The 23,045-nt window shown below is 45.1% G+C and overlaps 1 protein-coding gene across 1 annotated transcript in view; it reads left to right on the top strand.

Moving 5' to 3' along the window:
• CNNM4 (cyclin and CBS domain divalent metal cation transport mediator 4) overlaps window positions 1-23,045 on the top strand; it is a 72,775-nt gene that overhangs the window by 30,887 nt on the left and 18,843 nt on the right. The window contains 2 exon segments of the mRNA XM_032230070.1: window positions 16,202-16,345; window positions 18,475-18,612. Of these exon segments, the coding sequence (XP_032085961.1) occupies window positions 16,202-16,345; window positions 18,475-18,612 (282 nt within the window).

Raw genomic sequence — 23,045 nt, 5'->3', positions numbered from 1 at the left:
CTGTTTCAATTCTCTGCACAGACTCAGATCGGTTTAAGCTCCCATTTGCTGACTTAGTTGCTATGCCTATTCCTTGACTGACCTTGTTCCCATGTCTCTCCCTGTCATGAATATTCATGAATATTCTAACAATTGCAAATACAGCTGGTCCTTGACTTACGACCACAATGGAACCCAATTTTTTTTTGCTGAGTGAAACATTGGTAAGTTTTGCCCTGTTGGCCTTTCTTGCCACCATTGAGTCATTCACTCAGTTGGTAAGTTTGTCAACCCAGTTTAAGTGAATCTGGCTTCCCCATTGACTTTGCTTGTCAGAGGTTTGCCAAAGGAGATCACATGACCACTAGAAATAGCAGCGGTCGTAAGTATGAACTAGTGGGCAAGCATCTGAATTTTGATCCCATGGTCATGGGATGCTGCAAAGGTCGTACCTGTGAAAATCGGTCGTAAGTCACATTTTTCAGTGCCATTCTAACTTTGAATGAATAGAATAGAATATGGAATGGGAATAGAAGAGAAAGAGTAGAGAATATAGAGTAGAGAAGAGCTGGAATGGACCTTGGAGGTCTTCTAGTCCAACCCCCAGCTCAAGCAGGAGACCCTATAACATCTCAGACCCATCTCTTCTTAAAAACCTCCAGTAATGGAGCAGCCACATCTTCTGGTGGCAGGCTGTTCCACTGGCTAATTGTCCTCCCTGTTAGGAAGTTTCTCCTTAATTCCAGATGTGTGATATCTGGGGGGCTGATAGGAATAGCATTTAATAGATAAAAGGAAACCCTTCTATACAGCTACTTCAAGACCTGTCATCAAAGTAGCATTCAGTCATAAAATGTAGATTGATAAAAAAAGGCTATCTCCAAATATAACAATGGTGATTGTCCTCACTGTTGGGAAGTTTCTCCTTAATTCCAGGTTGCTTCTCTCCTTGATTAGTTTCCACCCATTCTTTCTTGTCCTGCCTTCTTTGGTGCTTTGGAGAATAATTGGAGCCCCTCTTCTTTGTGACAGCCTCTCAAATGCTGGAATACTGCTACCATGTCTCACCCACCCACCCCCCATTCTTCTTTTCTTTAGACTAGCCAAACCCAAATCCTGCAGCCGTTTTTCATATGGTTTAGTCTCCAGACCTTTGTTCATCTTTGTTGCTCTTCTCTGATCTTTTTCCCCAAAATCTCAACATCTTTTTTGTAGTAGGGTGACCAGGATTAGTTGCAGATTATTAGGGTTTTATAAAGCGGCACTAAGAGTTCATGTGGTCTTGATTCTATGCCTCTGTTTATACAATCACTAAGGTCATAAGCCTAATCATAATCATAACTCTAATCACTATGGTCACTAAGCGAAGGGTTGTAAGTGGAGAACTACCTGTAGAGTGTGTTCCAAAGTCACCAAATCCAGGGTTTAATTATACGTGGCCGGAATGCTTCCTGCATTGTTTTCCTTTTGACCCTAAGGGTGGGAAATGACCCTGGTAGATGAGGTCAAACATGACGTTTGTCCTTGTGCCAAAGGGACGGGTGAGTCAGCTGGAGCTCCTCGCTGAGTCAAAGCAAGGAGGGAAAACTTCCTGTTTGCAGGTTTGCCTTATTTCACCTTTGCCCTCACCAGTGGTGCTGCTATGGCACATTTGTTGTTGTTGTTGTTTAAACAGAACTTTTTTATTTTTCTTTAAAAAAAAACACAAATATGTCATTTGTCAATCATTAAAACATTGAAGTACAATTTTTGTTGTTGTTGTTGTTGTTGTTGTTGTTGTTATTTGCACAAGTTGTGTCTGACGCCCATCACCATCCCATGGACAATGTTCCGCCAGGCCTTCCTGTCATCTACCATCCTCTGGAGTCCATTTAAGCTCAGGCCTACTGATTCAGCGACTCCAGCCAGCCACCTCATTCTCTGTTATCTCCTTCTTCTTTTGCCCTCAATCGTTCCCAGCAATGGACTCTTCTCCAGGGTGCCCTTCCTTCTCATTAGGTGGCCAAAGGATTTGAGTTTCCCCAGAAGAGCAGTCAGGGTTGATCTCCTCTAGGACTGATCGATTGGATCGCCTTGCAGTCCAAGGGACTCGCAGGAGTTTTCTCCAGCACCTGAGTTCAAAGGCCTCCATTCTTTGGTGCTCAGCCTTCCTTATGGTCCATCTTTCACAGCCATCCATTGCAACTGGGAAAACCATAGCCTTTATTATACACACTTTGGTTGGGAGAGAAATGTCTCTGCTTTTTAATCTGCTGTCTAGATTTGCCATTGCTTTCCTCCCCAGGAGCAAGCCTCTTTTAATTTTTTGGCTGCAGTCCCCATCTGCGGTGATCTTGGAGCCCAGGAAAATAAAACCTGTCACTATCTCCATTTCTTCCCCATCTATTTGCCAGGAATTGAGAGGGTGGATGCCATGATCTTAGTTTTCTTAATGTTGAGTTTCAAGGCAACTTTTGCACTCTCCTTTTTCACGCACATCAAGAGGCTCTTTACTTCCTCTTCACTTCTGTGTTGGGCTTTTTAAAAGTCTGCATTCATGGTTGATCAGGGGGAAAATAATCTCTTGCTTGCATTGCTACACCGACACCGGACGTTTGACTTGAAATCTTGCAGGGAAGTAGGGAAAAAACAGGTGCTGAGAAGCTAGAAAGAGTGTAGAGAAGAGCAGCAGATGATTTAAGGGTCTGGGGGCTAAATTGTACAATGAACGATTGAGGGGACTAGGTATGTCTAATCTAGTTTGGGGTTTGCGTTTGGCTACTCTAAAGGAAAGAAGAATTAGGGGTGACATGATAACAGTAAGGTAAAGGTAAAGGTTCCCCTCGCACATATGTGCTAGTCGTTTCCCGTTTCAAAGCCGAAGAGCCAGCGCTGTCCAAAAACGTCTCCGTAGTCATGTGGCTGGCATGACTAAACGCTAAAGGTGCACACAAAAGCTGTTCCCTTCCCACCAAAAATTGTTCCTATTTTTCTACTTGCATTTTTTGCATGCTTTCAGACTGCTAGGTTGGCAGAAGCTGGGACAAGTAACAGGAGCTCACTCTGTTACGTGGTGTTAGGGATTCGAACCGCCAAACTGCCAACCTTTCTGATTGAAAAGGTCAGCGTCTTAGCCACTGAACCATTGCGTCCCTATGATATGACAGCAGTATTTCAGGTCAAATTATTCTCCAAGGCACTGAAGGACAGGACAAGAAACAATGGATGGAAACTAACCAAGGAGAGAAGCAAACCTGGAATTGAGGAGAAACTTCTTAACAGTGAGGACAATTAACTAGTGGAACAGCTTGTTTCCAGAAATCATGGGTGCTCCATCACTGGACGTTTTCAAGAAAAGATTGGGTAGCCACTTGTCATCATGGCTATAGGGTCTCCTGCTTGAGCAGGGGGCTGGACTAGAAGACCTCCAAGGTCCTTTCCAGCTCTATTCTGGTGAATGCCATTATTGCTGTTTCATGATCAAGCTTGCAGCACTTAAGCATCAGGGAGGAGTCCCCGGTCCCCGGCAGGATTTATTTGGAAATTCATCTTGCAAATGGGTTGGCTCTGTGCCCCATGAGAGCTTGCTCATCAGGTGAGGTCATCCTTGCCTATTTTTGGATCTTAGAGTTTGTGTTACTTAATCAGCTTCAGATACGGTTGTCTGGAATCCCAGGGAGGATGTGAAATGAAAAAGAAGGCAACCTCGGGACACATCAAACAGCTGGTGGTTTCCTAGCATCAGTTGTGCAGCTGAGAAAATGAAAAGGAGGTTGGATCCCAGGAATCCTCTGTTGTTCTCCAGAACTTGGGCTTAGCATTTCCTCGTAATTTGCAGCCGGGTTCATGGAATCATAAAATCTTTGGAGTTCTTAATTTTAACTCTTTGAGCTCCTATTTGGAGAAGAAATGACAATTGAAGCCTCCTAATAAAGGAGAATATTTGGAGCTCAGAGTTGGAATGACCTTGGTGGTTTTCTTGCAGATGTTTCCAGTTTAACATTTTTTCCCAAAGTATTTTTATTTTTTAATACAACTTTACACATATTATAGAAATAAAATGTTGACAGGATCTTCCCTTGGTTTTCATTTTCAGCCAAATTATTTCCTTCCATTATTTTCTTATATTCATTTTTTCTTAATACATAAACAATATTTTCAATTGCCCCTTCAAAAATTAGACCAAATTATCATTTCATATTTCTCTATTGGTCTATTTTACTATAAACAATATATATCCTCTAGTTACATTTTGACATAGAGAGCATTTCTCTCCATTTTTTTCTACAATTAACAATATACTATACTTTCTTTATTTCTTAATTATTGCATAACAATCATACTACTATTCCCCTTTGACATTATTTAATACTATTCTGCTTTAACATTTTTATTGGGCTATAAGATAAAATAAGAGAATGCAAAAGTAAATAGGAAAACAGTGGGGAAGAAGAGGGGGAAGAGAAGTGTGGGAGAGTAAGAAAAAAAGAAACATTGACTTCCAACTGCAGTAAAATAAAGCATTAACATCAAATCACAACTTTTGGTTTTTTCCAATAATAATAGGAACAAGCCATTTCTGTAAAGATCCATCAATCTAATCGTAAAACCCAAAATCAAAGTTTCATTCTTTTCCATTTCAAAGTTCAGTAGCAATTTCCATGTGGAAACAAAAGTACTTATATGCTATTCTTTGATTGAAATAGTCAATTTTGCCGTTGCAGCCAACTCCAATAGATGTTTCCTTACCAAAGAAGGTAACATCATCAGTGCTAGAAGGGAGTGGGGAAGGAGGAGGAAGAGGAAGATGATGCTCCCTGAGCTTGGTGGTTTTCTTGCAGACATTTCATGACCCAACTAGGTCACATCATCAGGGCTAGTGAGTGTGGGGTTTATGGAGAGGAGGAGGACTTGGGTTCTTGATGCTCTCTGAACTTGGTGATTTTCTTATAGACATTTCACGACCCAACTAGGTAACATCATCAGTGCTAGAAGGGAGTGACGATTGTGGAGTGAAAGAGAAGAAGGGGAGGAGGAGGAGGAAAAGGAGGAGGGACTGTGTGGTCCTTGATGCTCTCTGAGCTTGGTTGTTTTCTTGCAGACATTTCATTACCAAACTAGGTAACAACATCAGTGCTAGAAGGGAATGGGGTTGGGGTTTATGGGAGGGTAGATCAAACCCCAGTCTCTTCTAGCATTGATGATGTTACCTAGTTTAGGTGATGAAAAGTCTGCAAGAAAACAACCAAGCTCAAAGAACACCAAGGATCTCCTATAGATCTTCTATAGATCTCTGTTCTCTACTTCTCAGGGCTAAAGAATATAACAGAACCGAATAACAGAGTTGGAACAGACCTTGGAGATCTTCTATCCAGCCCTTCTGCTCAAGCAGGAAACCCTATACCATTTCAGACAAATGGTTGTTTAATCTCTTCTTATAAACCTCTAGTGATGGAGCATTCACAATTTCTGGAGGCCAGATGTTCCACTGATTTATGGTTTTAACTGTCAGGAAATTCATCCTTATTTCTAGATTGACTCCCAGTTCCTTCATTCTCTTTTCGTAGGCCTTTTTAAAAAAAAATTCCATGCCCGTCCTTGGTCCTCAGCCCTCGTTTTAGTTGCTTTGACTCTTTCTTAAAAGTTTGGTGCCTGTAACCGCAGACAGTATTCAAGGTGGGGCTACACCAATGCAGAATAAAGTGGGCCAATTACTTTCCATGATCTGGAAATTATACCTCTGTGAATGTTATTGTCTTCTTTTGAAGCCACATCATGCCGCTGACTCACATTTGGTTTGCAATCAACAGTTATAACAATACTTTTTTTTGACAGGCGCTATTAAGCCACAGATTTCCCCAAACCACACATTTCCTCCTCCTTTCTTAAGTGGTGAATTTTTTAACTAAGCCATCCAAGATACAAACTAGCAGATTTCTGTGGTTGCTTTCTTTGGGGGTAACAGACCTGAAAGAAGCAATTGTGCACACCTAACCATGGGGACACATCCAATGATTCACTTTTTTTTACTACTGGTTCTGTGGGCATGGCTTGGTGAGCCTGGCTTGGTGGGTGTGGCAGGGGAAGGATACTGCAAAATCCCATTCCCTCCCCATTCCAGAAGGAAGGATACTGCAAAATCCCCATTCCCTCCCCACTATACTAACCTGCTTTCCAGCTCTATTCTCCAGTGCAGGGCAACAGAAGAAGACCCCGCCGATCAGCTGGGACTCGGGAGGCAGGGAATAGATCGGGGGCGGGGCCAGGCAGAAATGGTATTTACCGGTTCTCCCAACTACTCAAAATTTCCACTACCAGTTCGCCAAAACTGGTCAGAACCGGCTGAATACCACCTCTGGATCACGCATCTTGCGAAATGTTTCTCGGCTTGCAGAAAGTTGCACATCCCTTCAAACGTGGGTTTCTAATTTGTAAGGGTGGTGAACATTATTGGGAGACACAACCCTCCCTGTTTGAAGAGTTTAATCATGTGGATTATTGTTCACTACTCTGATGGATTGCTAACCTAATTGCGCTGGCTGTAAACCACTCAAGACAACCAACAATTTCAAATTAAGTTAAAACAGATCGAATTCTTGTGGAATGCAACCGAAATGGTCTTGTGGAACAGACTTTGATGGCCTCTAAGGGTCTAGCCACATCTAACACACACTGCCTCTTCCCAAACTAGGCCAAGTAAGTTGTATCATGTTCAAGAATGCTGAATTAGCAATGGGAAAGTAATTGTATCTACACTCTCCTTGAATTGAAAGCAGATTTACTTACAAGTCAGCATGCTTAATACGCGGACTGCAATGTTATGTCAGGTTATTTTTGTTCACTTGGTGTGCATATGTGTTTTTTTCACGTTGCACAACACTCACACAGTGCATCATTCAAAATAAGTTTCAGGACTGCAAAATAGACATTTGGACACACCTGTCTGCCTTAGAACTTTTTTGTGTGTCTTTTTATGGTAAATGGTTGTATTTTCAGGGCAAGTGTGATCTACTCAGGGCTATGAGACACTGGTGAATGAGGTCAGAATCAGATGTATTCAGCAGCTTCTGACCAGTTCTGGAGAAACGGTAGTGGAAATTTTGAGTAGTTCGGAGAAATGGCAAATACCACCTCTGGCTGGCCCCGCCCCATCTATTCTCTGCCTTCCGAATCCCAGCTGATTGGGAGGGAATGGGGATTTTGCAGTACTCTTCCCCTGCCACGCCCACCAAGCCATGCCGACAGAACTGGTAGTAAAAAATGTTGAATCTCGCCACTGACCATAGTGTAAAAAACCCAACAACTAGGTATTAAATTCCTCCTTATCTTAATCTGGATAGAAGCCCCTACATTTGCAATTCTGTTTATTTTTAAACTCCAATTTACTCCTGGTAAAGATTGCAATGCTTGGAAATGAGGACCATTTCCAAAGAGATTGTTCTGACCTAGGCTTCCCAAGATCATGAAGAAGACTCCTCGTCCCAATAAAACCCCTTTAGGTGAAAGGGAGTTCCTCTCCAGCAAAGTCCCGGCCAACAGTCTTTCAAGAGACTTCACCACTACAGACCTTTATCAGGCTTGGAGAGCTGCCAGGCTGATACCTTCTAAACACCACACTGTAGCAGCAATTATTGGCAAGAAGTCAGGAACAGTTCTTTATCCTAATGAACTGAACTAATTGTCTCCTGCAAACTCCCCTCCCCTTTCGCTCCTCTTTTATTCCCTATGGGAGAAGCCATTCACCATCCACCTGTTACTTTACTCCCAAGTCAGCCCTTAGCTGGTCCCTTCTCCTGGCAGCTCTGCGCATGCACACTCTGGGAACAGGCTCCAGTTGTTCTTCTGCCCCACTGATATCCGACTCTGGAGGCAGCTGATAGCTGGCATAAGGCCCTGGCCCCCTCTCTGCCTCCAACAGAGAGCCCTCATCAGAGTCTTCCCCAGTCTCCAGGATTGGCCCATGTTCCTCCCCAACCTCCTCACTGTCTGAGTCTGCTGCCAGTTCTGCTGGCAGGCCACAACAAGAAGGTCCACTTAGGTTCATTCCCAGCACTGGGGTAGATTCCTCTCCACAGCCCTGAATAAACACAAGAACAACAACAGTGAGTTGGATGGATTAGTATAATCAAAGAGCCGAGGTGGCGCAGTGGTTAAATGCAGCACTGCAGGCTACTTCAGCTGACTGCAGTTCTGCAGTTCGGCTGTTCAAATCTCACCGGCTCAGGGTTGACTCAGCCTTCCATCCTTCCGAGGTGGGTAAAATGAGGACCCGGATTGTTGGGGGCAATATGCTGACTCTGTAAACCGCTTAGAGAGGGCTGAAAGCCCTATGAAGCGGTATATAAGTAACTGCTATTGCTATTGCTATAAATGCATAACTGACTTCCTGATATTCCTGTGTCTTTTTCCACCAGAGAAGACCCCACCAGCATGGTCTCTGCTTTGCCCTGTGGTATTGCCAGAGCTCCAATTGTTTTTTTAAACCAGCCCATCTCCCTCTCTCTAAGTGCCTAGAGGCCTGTACCACCCACCAACTGTTTACTTGTATGTTTCCTACCCTCCTAAACCCTTTGATCCTGGGTTTATCTAGCAGAAGGGAGCTGGGTGAAAAGGGAATCCCGAGAGAAGTCAGACTCGGCTTCTTAAGGTTGTGTTGTGGCCCGCCAACGGAGCTGGCAACAGATTTGGACAGTGTTGGGGAGGAACCTGGGCCAGTCCTGGAGTCTGGGGAAGGCTTGGATGAGGGCTCGGTGTCGGAGGCAGAGAGGGGGCCAGAGCCATCTGACAGTTATCAGCTGCCTTCAGAGTCGGACATCAGTGGGGCAGACCAACAGTTGGAGCCTGTTTCCAATGTGAGCATGTGCAGAGTGACCAGACGAAGGGAAGAGCTAAAGAACTGGTGTCAACTTGGGAGTAAGGCCACAGGTGGACAATGAATGGCCCCTCCTAGAGGAAATAAAAGAGGAGTGAAAAGGGAGTGGAGCTTGCAGGAGACCATTAGTTCGCTTCATTGGTTCGTGACTCTCCGAGACTCCTTGCCAAGTTTTGCAGAGATCGGCCTGGCAGCTCTCCAAGCCAGATAAGGTCTGTGGTGTAAATCCTCCCCTGAAAGACTTTGCTGGATGTGAATGAGCAGAATTCACAGTCAATTAATAAAAGGGTTGCACACCGAACCGGCAATGTTGCTGGTAGCAACCCATTCCTGGTGGAAGCCTGCCAATAGAGATCCAACTTAGAATAAATAAGAAATTTTCTGACAGAGAGAACAATTAGTCAATGGAATAATTTGTCTCCAGAAGTTGGGTGCTCTATCGCTGGAGGTGTTCAAAAAATAGAATAGACAACCACTGACCGGAATGATATTAGGTCTCCATACAATGAACGGTTGCAGGAACTGGGCATGGCTGGTCTAGAGAAGAGAAGGACCAGGGGAGACCAGGGGAGACAGGATAGCAGCCTTCCAACATTTGAGGGGCTGCCACAGAGAGGAGTCCAGCTATTTTCCAAAGCCTCTGAAGGCCAGACAAAGAATAATGGATGGAAACTGAGCAAGGAGAGATTCAACCTGGAAATAAGGAGAAATTTTCTGACAGTGAGAATAATCAACCCATGGGAACAGAAGTTGCGTTCGGAGGTTGTGGGAGCTTCATCACTGGAAGCTTTCAAGAAGAGATTGGATTGCCACCTGTCAGAAATGGTGTAGGGTCTCCTGCTTGGGCGGGGGTTGGACTAGATGACCCCTGAGGTCTCTTGCAGCCCTATGATTCTATATGCTTCATGCTTCCGGAGGTTTAGATGTTAACAGAACATAGGTCCTGCGAAAGATGAACAACCTTCCTATAGCCCAACCTGGGCTTGTTCTAGGTTTGCTTGGGCCTCCCTTATCCAGGTGAGCTCAAGCAATATCCGTGTCTGCAAATTGCAAGAAAAACAAAACTGATAAACCAATATGCTTTTCTGTGAAATGTTGACTTATGGGGTGCCGCAGGGCTCGGTCTTATCCCCCCTACTATTTAACATATACATGAAACTGCTGGGTGAGATCATTCGGAGGCACGGGATAAAAATACCATCAATACGTGGACGATACACAGTTGAATCTGTCCGCCCCGTGCCAACTCAATGAAGCGGTGGACGTGATGGAGCGGTGGACGTGATGAACCGGAGTCTTGAGGCCGTTAAGGACTGGATGAGAGCTAACAAACTGGTACTCAACCCAGACAAGACCGAGTGGCTGTTGTGTTTCCCTCCCAACAATTTGGCCAATGTTCCATCACTCAGGCTGGGGGGTCAAAATTTATACCCCTCAGACAGGGTCCGCAACTTGGGAGTCCTCCTGGACCCACAGCTGACTTTTGACCATCATTTGTCAGCTGTGACCAGGGGGGCATTTGCCCAGGTTCGCCAGGTACGCCAGTTGCGGCCCTACCTGAATCGGGAGGCCCTCACAACAGTCACTCGAGCCCTTGTGATCTCCAGGCTGGAATACTGCAATGTGCTCTACATGGGGCTGCCCTTGAAGAGCATCCGGCGACTTCAGCTAGTCCAGAATGCGGCCGCGCGAGTGATCGTGGGCGCACCACGGTTCGCCCACATAACACCGATCCTCCGTGAGCTGCGCTGGCTACCTGTTGATCTCCGGGTGCGCTTCAAGGTGCTACTCACCATTCATAAAGCCCTCCATGGTAGTGGATCTGACTATTTGAGAGACCGCCTTCTGCCAATTACCTCCCTCCATCCCATCAGATCGCATAGAGTAGGCCTCCTCCGAATTCCATCCGCCAGTCAGTGCCGACTGGCGACTACGCAGAGGAGAGCCTTCTCAGTTGCAGCTCCGACGCTTTGGAACGATCTCCCCGTGGAGATTCGCACCCTCACCACCGTCCAGACCTTCCGCACAGCCCTCAAGATCTGGCTATCCCGTCAGGCCTGGGGATAAGACCCTAACCTCGCCCCACCCGAATGCTGAATGAATGTTGTGTTTTACTGGTTTATTTTTATTTTTTAATTCACATTTTTTTTCTTGTGTTTTGTCTTGCACTCCCTTCCTATTAATTGTAAGCCGCCCTGAGTCCCCTCAGGGAAAAGCGCGGCCTATAAAAATTAAAAATTAAAAAAAAAAAAAACCAAAACTGATAAACCAATATGCTTTGCTGTGAAATGTTGATTGCATGCGAAAAACACAAGAGAAGAATGTCGAATGGCAGTTGGCAAACACCAATTTTCACCATCCTTTTTTTTGGTTGTTGTTGTTTTGTCGGCCTGGTCATGCGTCATGCATGTGCTCCTCCCAGGGAAGTTCCTTTGAAGGATTGTTTTGGGTGACCTTTGGTTTACAATGAAAGAAATCTTGTTTTTCCTCTTTCTGATTTTAATGGGGAAGTTTTTTACAGATTAAAAGAGTTGGAAAGGACCTTGTGGGTCATCTAGTCCAACCCCCCGCTCAAGCAGAAGACCCTACACCATTTCTGACAAATGGCAGTCCAACAGGGGGATAGAATCAAGATCCCGTGAAGTGTTAATACCACTTTATAAGGCCTTGGTAAGGCCACACTTGGAATCCTGCATCCAGTTTTGGTCGCCACGATGTAGAAAAGATGTGGAGACTCTAGAAAGAGTGCAGAGAAGAGCAACAAAGATGATTAGGGGACTGGAGGCTAAAACATATGAAGAATGGTTGCAGGAACTGGCCATGTCTAGTTTAATGAAAAGAAGGACCAAGGGAGACATGATAGCAGTCTTCCAATATCTCAGGGGCTGCCCCAAAGAAGCGGGAGTCAAACTATTCTCCAAAGCACCCAAGGACAGGACAAAAAGCAATGGGTGGAAATCTCTAATCAAGGAGAGAAGCAACTTAGAACTGAGGAGAAATTTCCTGACAGTGAGAACAATCAACCAGTGGAACAACTGGCCTCCAGAAGTTGTGAAAGCCCCAACACTGGAAGTTTTTAAGAAGTTGTTGGATAACCGTTTGTCTGAAGTGGTGCAGGGTTTCCTGCCTAAGCAAGGGGTTGGACTAGAAGACCTCCAAGGTCCCTTTCAACTCTGTTATTCTTTTTCTATTTTTATGGGTGGACCTGGTCCGTGCAGTGTGTAAAAACCGAAGTCTGCGGCTCAGCTTGAAAATGGGAATCTGGTCAGTTGTGTTTTGATTGATGAGCCATGGGCATCCCTGCTGGGGAGACAGAGCACAGTTGGATGCTCTGGAGGAGAAGTGCTGGCAATGTAGGCTGCAATCTCTCTCCCCCTCTCCCTCCCTCCCTCCCTCTCTCTCTCATGTTTTTATTGAACACAAATTAAAATGTTGGACACAGTTTAGCAAACCTTCCTGGCGAAAACTATGCCATATATGCTAAGATATCAAGTTATACATTGTGGGCACCCTGCTTTTTTAACATTTGATCCATTCTGTATTTACAAATATAAAAGTATCCTATTTCCAGCCATTATCTTATATGTTCTCGCTATTTCATACATAATTCTAGTCTCCATTCTATGAATCTTAGGCCTTGCCTATTTTGGGACTTTCCTTTTATATTCCAACCATCAATAAAATTTATCCCCAATCTTATAATATTCGGATTCATCTTTATTATTCAATTCCCACGTCAATTTATCCATTTCCGCACAGATCAAGATTTTCCTAATTATTTCCCCTTATGGAGTTTCCCTGTTTTTCTAATTTTGGGCAACGACCATTCTTGCTGCCATGATAATATGTATTGTTAAAAAAATTACCCCCTTGTTGTATTTATTATTTATAATTCCCAAGAGAAATAGTTCCGGTGTGAATTCTATTTCCTCTTCGGTTATCTCTGTCAGCCACGTTTGGATTTTCTGCCAATATACTTTTGCTTTTTGGCATGACCACCACATATGGTAGTACGTGCCTGGTTCATGGTCACATTTCCAACAATTTGGCGATGAGTTTCTAAAAATTTTGGCGATTCTTGTGGGTGGAAGGTGCCACCTATAAAGCACCAGAGAGCTATTCTCATGGGAGCAGCCTAGCATTGATGGAGAACATGGACGAGAAATTCACCACTTTTTGGCTTATAAAAAAACTCTCTCCAAAGGCAGCTTCTGAGGAAGCTCCAGGCCAAACCTGGGAGGTCTGGTCCCACCCACGGCGAGAAAAGCAGGAGTGGGTTTGGGGTTTTTTGGGGTTTTTTTGCTCCCTAATTGCCACATGCCGAGATCTCTAATTGCCTTTTCCCCCCTCTAATGCTAAAATAGCATGAATTACACAAAAGTGGTCCCCCATTGTGTTGCGGGAGTTTTCTGGAGAGGGAGCATCGTGTAACAAGAGCCTGATTGTTTGTGTGTGTGGGGGGGTGTTTTTAAAGGATGTATTGATGTGGGAATTTTCTCCCTGCCCTGCCTTGCCCTAAAATCTCTTGTGGCTTTTTTTTCTGCTGGAATTCCTCCCCCCCCCCCCAACATTCCCGTTCTCTCCTTTCCCCCATCAAGTCATTTGTTTGAGGGGGTCCTTGGTGCTCTCTGAACTTGCTTGTTGTTTTTTTGAAGACGTTTTATTGCTCAAACTGGGTAACATCATCAGGGTTTGAAGGGAGTGGCCTGCCAGTGGCCAGCAGATTCGGACAGTGAGGAGGTTGAGGAGGAACATTGGCCAGTCCTGGAGTCTGGGGAAGACTCTGATGAAGGCTCTGTGTCAGAGGCAGAGCGGGGGCCAGGACCGTATGACAGTTATCAGCTGCCTTCAGAGTCAGACATCAGTGAGGCAGAAGAACAGCTGGAGCCTGATCCCAGTGTGCACATGCTCAGAGTTGCCAGATGAAGGGAACAGCTAAAGAACAGGGGTTGACTTGGGAGTAAGGTCACAGGTGGACGATGAATGGCCCCTCCCAGAGGACATATAAGAGATTGCTGAATGAAAGTTGTGTTTTATTATTTTTCTTTTGTTCACAAAGTGTTTTGTTTTGACCTTGCACTTCCCCTCCCCTGTGGTTGTAAGCCGCCCTGAGTCCCCTCAGGGAAAAGGGCGGCATATAAATCCCAATAAAACCAAACCAAACCAAGAAGCAAAAGGGGAGTGGAGTTTGCAGGAGAAAATTAGTTCGCTTCATTGGTTCGTGACTCTCTGAGACTCTTTGCCAAATTTTGCAGATATCAGCCTGGTAGCTGTCCAAGCCAGATAAGGTCTATGACTGTAAATCCTCCCTTGAAAGACTTTGCTGGGTGTGAATGAGCAGAATTCACTTTAAATTAATAAAAGGGGTTTTTGTTGGGACCAGGAGTTTGCTTCATGCTCTTGGGAAGCCTCGGACAGAACATCCCCACACTGGGGTCTCTGAATAACTATAGCTTTTGTCCAAGTGTTAGCCAGCTTTGATTTTGAAATTAGAACAATTAATCAGACAGCTAGAACAATTAATCAGTGGAACGGTTTGCCTCCAGAAGTTGGGGGTGGCTCCATCACTGGAAGTTTTTAAGAAGAGATTGGACAACAGTTTCTCCAGAATGAGAAGACCTCTAAGGTCTCTTCCAACTCTGTTACTCTATGTTTTAGGTCAGAGAGAGGTCTTAAACTTTGTCTCAACTGAACAATCTGCCCAAATGGCTTAAGATGAGTTGCATCTTCATCATGAAAGATGGGTGAAGTCCAATGTCTGGAATAGGGCTGGGCACAGCAAAGTAAAGCATGTGACACTATTTTGAAGCTTAGCAGGGCATCCAGCAAATGAGCTGGGACAACAAGACTTATCTTCCTTCGGTTGTGTTGAGTAGGATTGATGCAAGCGGCAGTTACCACTCAACTACCGTGTTTCCCCGAAAATAAGACAGGGTCTTATTTTCTTTTGCCCCATGAAATATGGCCTTGAGTTTATTATAGGGGGAGGGCTTATTGTTTTGGGGTTGCCGGGCAGCTGCTCCCTTGCGAACTGGTTCCCGAAGAGCCGGGCACAGCCTCAGGGGCGAAGCAGCCATGAGGTGACCACGCGCACGAGCAGCCACCCGGAAAACCTCCTTTCCAGCTGGGCAGAGCATCATTCACTGACCCAGGAGGTATCCCTAAGGCGCCAAGGCAGGTGGCGCTCTGCCCACCCTCCAGCTCCTGCGGCTTGGCACATTTGGGATACCCCCTAGGTCAGTACAGGGAGCTCTGCCTGGCTGGAGAGGGGGGTTTCGTGAGCGCCTGTTCCGCCCCCGCCACGCTCTGAGCATAACTTCTTTTCCAGCTTCCAAACTCCAAAACTCGACTGCCAAGTCTTCCAGCAGCAGCCACTCTAGGAGTGCGCTCTTTGGTTGTGGGCCGGTTTCCAGACAGAGAATCTTCCAGCAGCCAGCCCACAACCATAGAGGGGGAGGGCTTACGCGAAAAATGTGGCAAGGCGTTAATTTCAGGACAGGTGGTATTTTGGGGGAAACACGGTGGAAAGCATCATGTGGGGACTGTGGTTGACAACTCAGGTAGCTCCAATGACTCTTACACTTCCACAGAAGGAGGGATATGGCAATTCTTCTGTCTTCCACGCTAGACAGCATCATGCATGTTACAAAATCAGTTCTCCTCCATTGCTAAAGGCAGAGCTTAGATGGCTTCCCCAAAGCCATCCTTAGCAAAATGCAGGCATGAACCAAAGGCCACGAGAGATGGCTCTACCTTGGGTGCATGGGGAAGAGGTTGACTAGATAGGTGTCACCACCAGGGTCCTGATGATCAAGCTTGTTGGGTCCAAACTATTCTGCAATTCTTGTAGGGAAGGTGTGCCAGCTGCCAGCTGGATTTTAAGCATGGACCCAGCATGCTGACTTGTGACTTTTGTTATAATGTGGTTGTCACCAGTATCTCTCTCCCTCCCTCCCTTTCTCTTTCTCTCTCCCCCTCCCCCTCTCTCTCTTTTTCTCTCTCTCCCTCCCTCTCTTTTTCTCTCCCTCCCTCTCTTTCTCTCTCCCCCTCTTTTTTCTCTCCCTCTTCCCTATCTCTTTCTCTGCCTCTCTCTCCCCCTGTCTTTCTCCCTCTCTCTCTCTCTCCCTCTCTCCCTCTCTTTTCTCTCCCCTCCCTCTCTTTTTCTTTCTCTCTCTTACCCTCCCTCTCTCTTTCTGTCTTCCCTCCCTCTTTCTTTCTTTTTCTCTCCCACTCTTGCTTTCTCTCTCTCTCTCTGTCCCTCCCTCTCTCTCCCCCTCCATCTCTTTCTCTCTCTCTCTCTCTCTGTATCTCTCTCCCTCTCTTTCTCCCTCCCTCCCCCTTTTCTCTCTCTTCTCCGCCACTCTCCCACAGGTAAATCACACCTGGCTATTGTTCAGAAGGTGAACAATGAAGGGGAAGGAGACCCCTTCTATGAAGTTCTGGGATTGGTAACATTGGAAGATGTCATTGAGGAGATCATCAAATCGGAGATCCTGGATGAATCGGACATGTACAGTTAAGTTCGTTTTAAATCTTCCCTTTTTTGATGGGAGGAATGTCTATCTTGTTAAATACATCCCTTGCAGTGGTAACCTTGCTTACCTATGGAAATTTATGAATATTTTATTATATATGATGTTTTATTGTTGCGACTTGTTGGCTCCCTCCAGCAGCCGAATCAGAGGAGGAGGAGGCAGCGTGGGAGTCAGGGTCAGCATCAAGGCAACCTGGGAGTTCCAAGGGGAAAGAGGGAATGGAGCTGGCAGAGAGACGGAGGCAGAGCCTGGGCCGTCCGTCAGCCCTCAGATGGAGAGTCAGTGGCCCCCAGGTCTGGAGGAGGCTGATGAGGAAGAGAAGGAACAGCTGGGTTTAGTGCCTGATGCAGGGATACACAGAAGGCAGAGGAGAGGAGAGCAGTGGAAATCTATGGGCCGGTCCTTGGGAAGGAAGAGCCACCACTGCTAATGAAACCCCACCCAAGCTCTGGGGATAAAAGGCAAGGGGCGGAGATGAATAGATGTGGCAACTATTCATCTCCCTGCGGGACAGACTCATTAGCCTGCAGTGAGAGAGAAACTTTTTCCCGAGGCTGCCAGCGCTCCTAATAAAAGAATTGTTGAGTTCACTTCAGAGGGTTTGTCGTGTTTGAAGAGCTGGGTCAGAACAGTTGTATGAGATTTCTGGCCAATGGCCATAGTATCATTTTGTTCTATATCAAGTACTAGAAGGAGACCACAGTGACCTCATGGGCCAACTGGATGCCCATCAGTCAACCTGTCTACCTACCTGATTTGTTTTGAAAATACTACCTTAATTTAAAAGTTGTAATTTTGTTCGGCTGACAAGAAGAAATCCCAGCTTCTCTGGGACCTTCCTTATTTGTCTGTAGGCATCTACAGAAGGATGGTGGGGAAACTTCTGGCCAGTAGGCATGTTGAATTTTGCCACGGTCATCATGATGGCCCTTCTTGGGAAGAGTAAAGGCTTCCGTGGAGCCGAGGTGGCGCAGTGGTGAGAGTGCAGTACTGCAGGCTACTTCAGCTGACTGCTAACTGTAGTTCGGCAGTTCAAATCTCATCAGGCTCAAGGTTGACTCAGCCATCCTTCTGAAGTGGGTCAAGTGAGGACCCAGATTGTTGGGGGAAACAAGATGACTCTGTAAACCGCTTAGGGAGGGCTATAAAGTACTATGAAGTGGTATATAAGTCTAAATGCTATTGGTTAGGAAGGAAGGAGGAAGAGAGGAAAGAGGAAAGAAGGAAGGAAAATAGGAAGGAAGGAAGGAGGGAGGGAGGGAGGGAAAGGGAGGCAGGCATGTTGGTGCAGTGGTTAAAGTGCTGTATTGCAGGCTAACTCTGCCCACAGACAGGAAGTTCGATTCTGATCGGCTTAAGGTTGACTCAGCCTTCCATCCTTCTGAGGACCCAGATTGTTGGGGGCAAGAGCCTGACTCCATAAACCGCTTAGAGCACTGTGAAGCGGTATATAAGTCTAAATGCTATTGCTTAGGAAGGAAGGAAAGAAGGAAGGGGAGGGAGGGAAAGAGAAAGAAGGAAGGATAGAAGGAAGGAAAGAAGGAAGGAAAGAAAGAAAGAAAGAAGAAAGAAAGAAAGAAAGAAAGAAAGAAAGAAAGAAAGAAAGAAAGAAAGAAAGAAAGAAAGGGAGACAGGTGTGTTGGTGCAGTGGTTAGAATCCAGAATTGTAGGCTGACTCTGCCCACTGCCAGGAAGTTCGACCCTGACCGGCTCAAGGTTGACTTGCCTTCCATCCTTCCAAGGTGGGTCAAATGAGGACCCAGATTGTTGGGGTCAAGAGGCTGACTCTGTAAACCGCTTAGAGAGAGCTGTAAAACACTGTGAAGCGGTATATAAGTCTAAAGGCTATTGTTATTTTGTGACATAGCTCCATACAGACCTTCAAAATTCCAAATGGACTGTAAATACTGCCTGCCTCTGACACGAGGAATGTTTTCTTACAATGGTTCTCTTCCACGATGCTATGAATTGCCCTTCATCCTGTCTGATGAAACATGCACGAAACATATCACATTGTGTGATAATCTTAATTCAGCGGGTTTGGCTGAGCAGCTTATGCCAATATTGTGGTGTCTTTAATGACTTGTTCCTTGCTTGTTGTCACTGTAGCCGACAACCGCACCAGGAAGCGTGTGAGCCACAAGAATGACAAGAAAGATTTCTCCGCCTTCAAAGACAACGACTCGGAGTCCAAAGTGAAGATTTCTCCGCAGCTGCTACTGGCTGCTCACCGCTTTCTCTCCACTGGTAAGAAACTCCTTGGGGGGATTTTGAAAATAGACGTTTTTATCCTTTACTGCAGGGGTCCCCAACCTTTCAGACCTCAGGGACCACTAAATTCATAATTTTAAACCTCGCGGCCCACTAATACGATCTGCCTAATGACCCATTGGGTGGGCGTGGCTAGGTGGTCATGTGACTGGGTGGGTGTGGCCAACTCATTCACTTCGAGGGGTTCCTCACTGACCTCTACTCACCGCTCTTCGTCTGCCCGCCCGGACTCCTTAGGGCCCCAACAGGAAGCAGTTGCTGGAGCTAAGCAGCCACCATGAGAAAGCGTTGGCAAAAGAGCTCAGTTCAAATTGGATGTGACCGAGAAGGAGGTCCAGCAGAAGCACCTCACTAGGAGAATAGGCTTTCCAAGCAGAGAGAAGACCTGTGGGAGTGCAAGGCAAAGGATGACCTTGGTTTTTTAGGAAGAATTTTGTTATGGCCACATAGCCTCTAACTTCGTACAATCCCCCTTCCCATTCTCCCACAATAGAAAAGGCATAGCAGAATAATAGAAAGTGTGGCAGGCCAAAAGGTGGCTGCGGGCCTGACAATTAGTGTATCTATTGTCCTGTGGCAAGTTGGCCTCTGCGAGTTGGCTGTAGCGAGGTGTCCTAGACCCCCGCAAAACCCCCGAACCAGCCTCTCTCCAGCCCAGCACATTAAGGATATCCTGACTACAGTGACACCAAGCAGTTGCTTTCTCCACCCCCACACCCCAAAGGAGCCCCAGGTGGCCGAGTCAATGGGAATTGTAGTCCTGCCACAAAGTTCAGCTAAGGCTACTTCCTTCTCTGATCCCACGATCAGGCAGAGCCACTGCCCGCAATTTGGCCCAGGCAGATTCCAGAGACTAATATGAAACTCACACACCAGGTCGTCCGTCCCCCTCCCTGTCGTCTCACGGGGAAATTACAGGGGTCTACTGACTCCGCAAGGCAAGTCTCCATTATCCTGTCTGCTGTGGCTTTTGGTTTGATTGGGAGTTTCCTTCAAGCTTTGCTTGTTTATTTGTCTCCCACTCTGCATCCCCATCCCATCCTGGCAATTAAGCACCAGCCAAAAAAAAAAAAAATGAAGCTTTTGTCCCAGATGTTGCAAAGTGAGTTGGGGGTAAGTGGGTGGGAGAAAATCATCTTTCTGAGAAAGGGAAAGGAGTTTTTTTTAAATAAAAAAATAGGTTTTATTTACTTGTTTTTAAGTGTGTTATTCTGTTTATTTAGAACAATAAATCGAAAAGCTACAAATCTGGTTCTTTAAGTAACGAAAACAAAGGATCTGTAAAATTATTCTTATTTAAGAAATTTACACAAAGAGCAGCCACATACAAGACCTAGAGAGTCATGGGATGGAGAAAAAAAAAAGATAACTAGACAATTAAAAAATAGTTTTTATTGAACATTTTCAAGTTTAAAAACCACAAGTAAAAAAAGAAAAGAGAAGAAGAAAAAAACAGGAAAAATACAAAGACAAATGCAGACGAGATAAAAACACAAACACAAAATTATATCAATGTAATATAATTTTACAGCTTCCCATATCAGCATATATACTCTGCTTTCGTAGTTTACTATTCGATTATTGCCTTCTCGTAGTTTTTAACAATTCTAATATTGAGGTAATAATTGTATTGTAATAGAATAGTATGAATACATATAATCAGATTTTGCATACATCCATTTTTCTTCATAAGAAAGGGAGATTTTAATTACAGGTAGTTCTCAACTTACAACTGTTCGTTTAGTGACCTTTGAAGTTACAATGTCAATGGGAAAAAAAGGGAATTTTGATGGTTTTTCCCCACTGGCAGCCATTGTAACATCCCCCTGCCTTCCAGCTTAATTTTTCTCATTTGGTGCTGTGGCCTAGAGGTAGAGCTCTCGCCTCACAATCAGGACGGTGTCAGTTCGATCCTAGGTAGAGGCAGATATTTCACTCCCTGGGTACACCGAGAATATATCTGCTGAACAAAACTCCGCCCTGGCGACAAGAAGAGCAATCGGCCAGTAAACACTCTGCTAGCTTCATTCAGTTTCCCAGACTCCACCCACAAGGGGTTATGGGATCGTTAAATGATGATGATGATGATAGCCATTAAAAATAGACCTGAAATCTTTCAATGGTCATTATGTATTATAAAAAAACAAAAAAAAAAGGAAGGGAAGAAGGAGGGAAGGAATTGCCTCTGTATAAAACATCAGGAACTGTTAAGGTACATCCTCAGCTTCTTACACTTTCTTCTGCAGTCTTAACCTCCAAAAATATTAGCACATCTTGTGTTCCCCAAAGCCAAGTCGAGTTGTAACACAGAAAAATGTATTACTCACAACTGTGCACAAGAATCTAGTCAACTAATGGTGGACATTAAATTGGCACTAGAGAAAGGCCAAAGGAATTTTAAAAAGGTTCATTTGTGGCAACGTAGGGATTCTAAGCTAATGACACATTTAACTCCGTCTCCTACAGATAGAGCTTCAATTCCAACAATTGGCCAGAAAATATTGTGGAATCAAAATCCAGAACCCAAAGCAACTAATCAAGGTTCACTGCAGTATTTATTGTTGTTGTGGCCCGCCAGCCGCCAGTGGAGCTGGCAGCAGAGTTGGACAGTGAGGAGGCTGGGACATGGGCCAGTCCTAGGGGCTGAGGAAACCTCAGACGAGGGTTCTGCATTGAAGGCAGAAAAGGAGCTAGACAGCAGTGAGGCAGAGGAACAGCTGGAGCCTGTTCCCAGTGTGCACATGCGCGGAGCTGCCAGAATACAAGAACAACTAAAAAAGCAGGGTTGACTTAGGAGTAAAGCCACATCTTGGAAGTGATTGGCCCCTCCCATAGGAAACAAAAGAGGAGCGAATGGGGAGGGGACTTTTGCAGGGAACAATTGTTCCTTCGGTCATTTCAAGAGTGGAAAGTTCTGTGTGTGACTTTAAGAGGCTCTGTGCCAAGTGTTGCCTTGCCCTGCTAGTTATCTGGCAGCTCTCCAAACGAGATAAGGTTCGTGTTGATAAACATTCCTTGGAAAGGCCGTTTGCCAAGCCTTGCTGACTGTGAATTAAAGGAATTCACAGTCATGTAAATAAAAGGAGTTTTTCCAGGACCAAGACTCTGCTTCATGCTTTTTAAGGAAGCCTGGGTCAGAACAATTGTTAATGGTGCGCGCTGGAGAAACAATAGTGGGCGTAACTCTGTGGGAGTAATTCTGCAAAAAAAAGAATGCGCTCATAATTCACATTTCAGAAAAGAAGAGAAAATGATGCAGTCATATATATGGATATAATAGATGATATAAACATAAATACTCATCTTTAACCAATCTCAAGTTATCGTATTTTTCGGAGTATACGATGCACCGAAGTATAAGACGCACCAAGATTGAAGAGATAATTAAAAAAAAAACTTTTTGCTCTCTGCAGACCTCCCAATCTTCTGCACGTTGAAAATGGGGCATGCAGAGAATTTGACAGGCCTGCAAAGTGCTCCTAGGAGCTTGGGGGGCTGGGGGGCAAAAACGAACAAAAAATGGCCCATTTTTTACTCATTTTTGCCCTCCCAAGCCCCCAGGAGCACTCTGGAAGCCACCTAAAGGCTCATTTTTTTGCCAAAAAAAGGGGCATGCATAGCCTTTAGGAGGCTTCCAAAGTGCTCCTGGAGGCTGGGGGGGGGGGGCAAAAACAAGCAAAAAGCTGTCCATTTTTTACTCGTTTTTGCCCTCCCCAGCCCCCAGGAGACTCTGGAAGTTACCTAAAGGCTATGCATGGCCATTTTGATGAAGGGGGCGGTGTTTTGGGAGGCCAAAAATGCTGTATTCAGTGTATAAGACACACCCAGATTTTCATCCTCTTTTTGGGGGGGAAAGGTGCGTCTTATACTCTGAAAAATATGGTACTTCCTCCCTATCTATGGTTACTATCTTCAGGAAAGAATTACAGGTAAGTTCTCAGCTTACAAGAATTCATTTAGTGACACTGCAAAGTTACAACAGCACTGGGGAAAAAAGTGAGTTAGGACCATTTTTCGCACCTATAAAAAATGGATGTTGAGCCATACCTGTGATCACATGATCAAAATTCAGATGCTTGGCTGAATTTTTGACTCCTATTTCTGATGGTTGCAGTGTCACGTGATTCCTTTTTGCGAACTACCAAGCAAAGGGGGAAGCCAAATGCATGTAACAGACGTGTTACTACCTTGACACTTGCAAGGATTCACTTAACAATAGCGATGAAAGGTCATAAAATGGGGCAAAACAACGATCTCACTTAGCAACAGAAATGTTGGCGCTCGGTTGGGCTCATATGCTGAGGACTACCTGTATTGATTTAATTTTTAAAAAATACCAGTTACATTGCCTTAGAAATTTGGATCAATCTTAATTGCAAAGCCGTCCCTTCAAGACTGCCACTTCTCCT

Source organism: Thamnophis elegans, chromosome 13 (genome assembly GCF_009769535.1).
Source record: "Thamnophis elegans isolate rThaEle1 chromosome 13, rThaEle1.pri, whole genome shotgun sequence".
NCBI classification, from domain to species: domain Eukaryota; kingdom Metazoa; phylum Chordata; class Lepidosauria; order Squamata; family Colubridae; genus Thamnophis; species Thamnophis elegans.
Note: the sequence above shows the minus strand (reverse complement) of the source record. Positions and strands in the feature narration are given on the sequence as shown.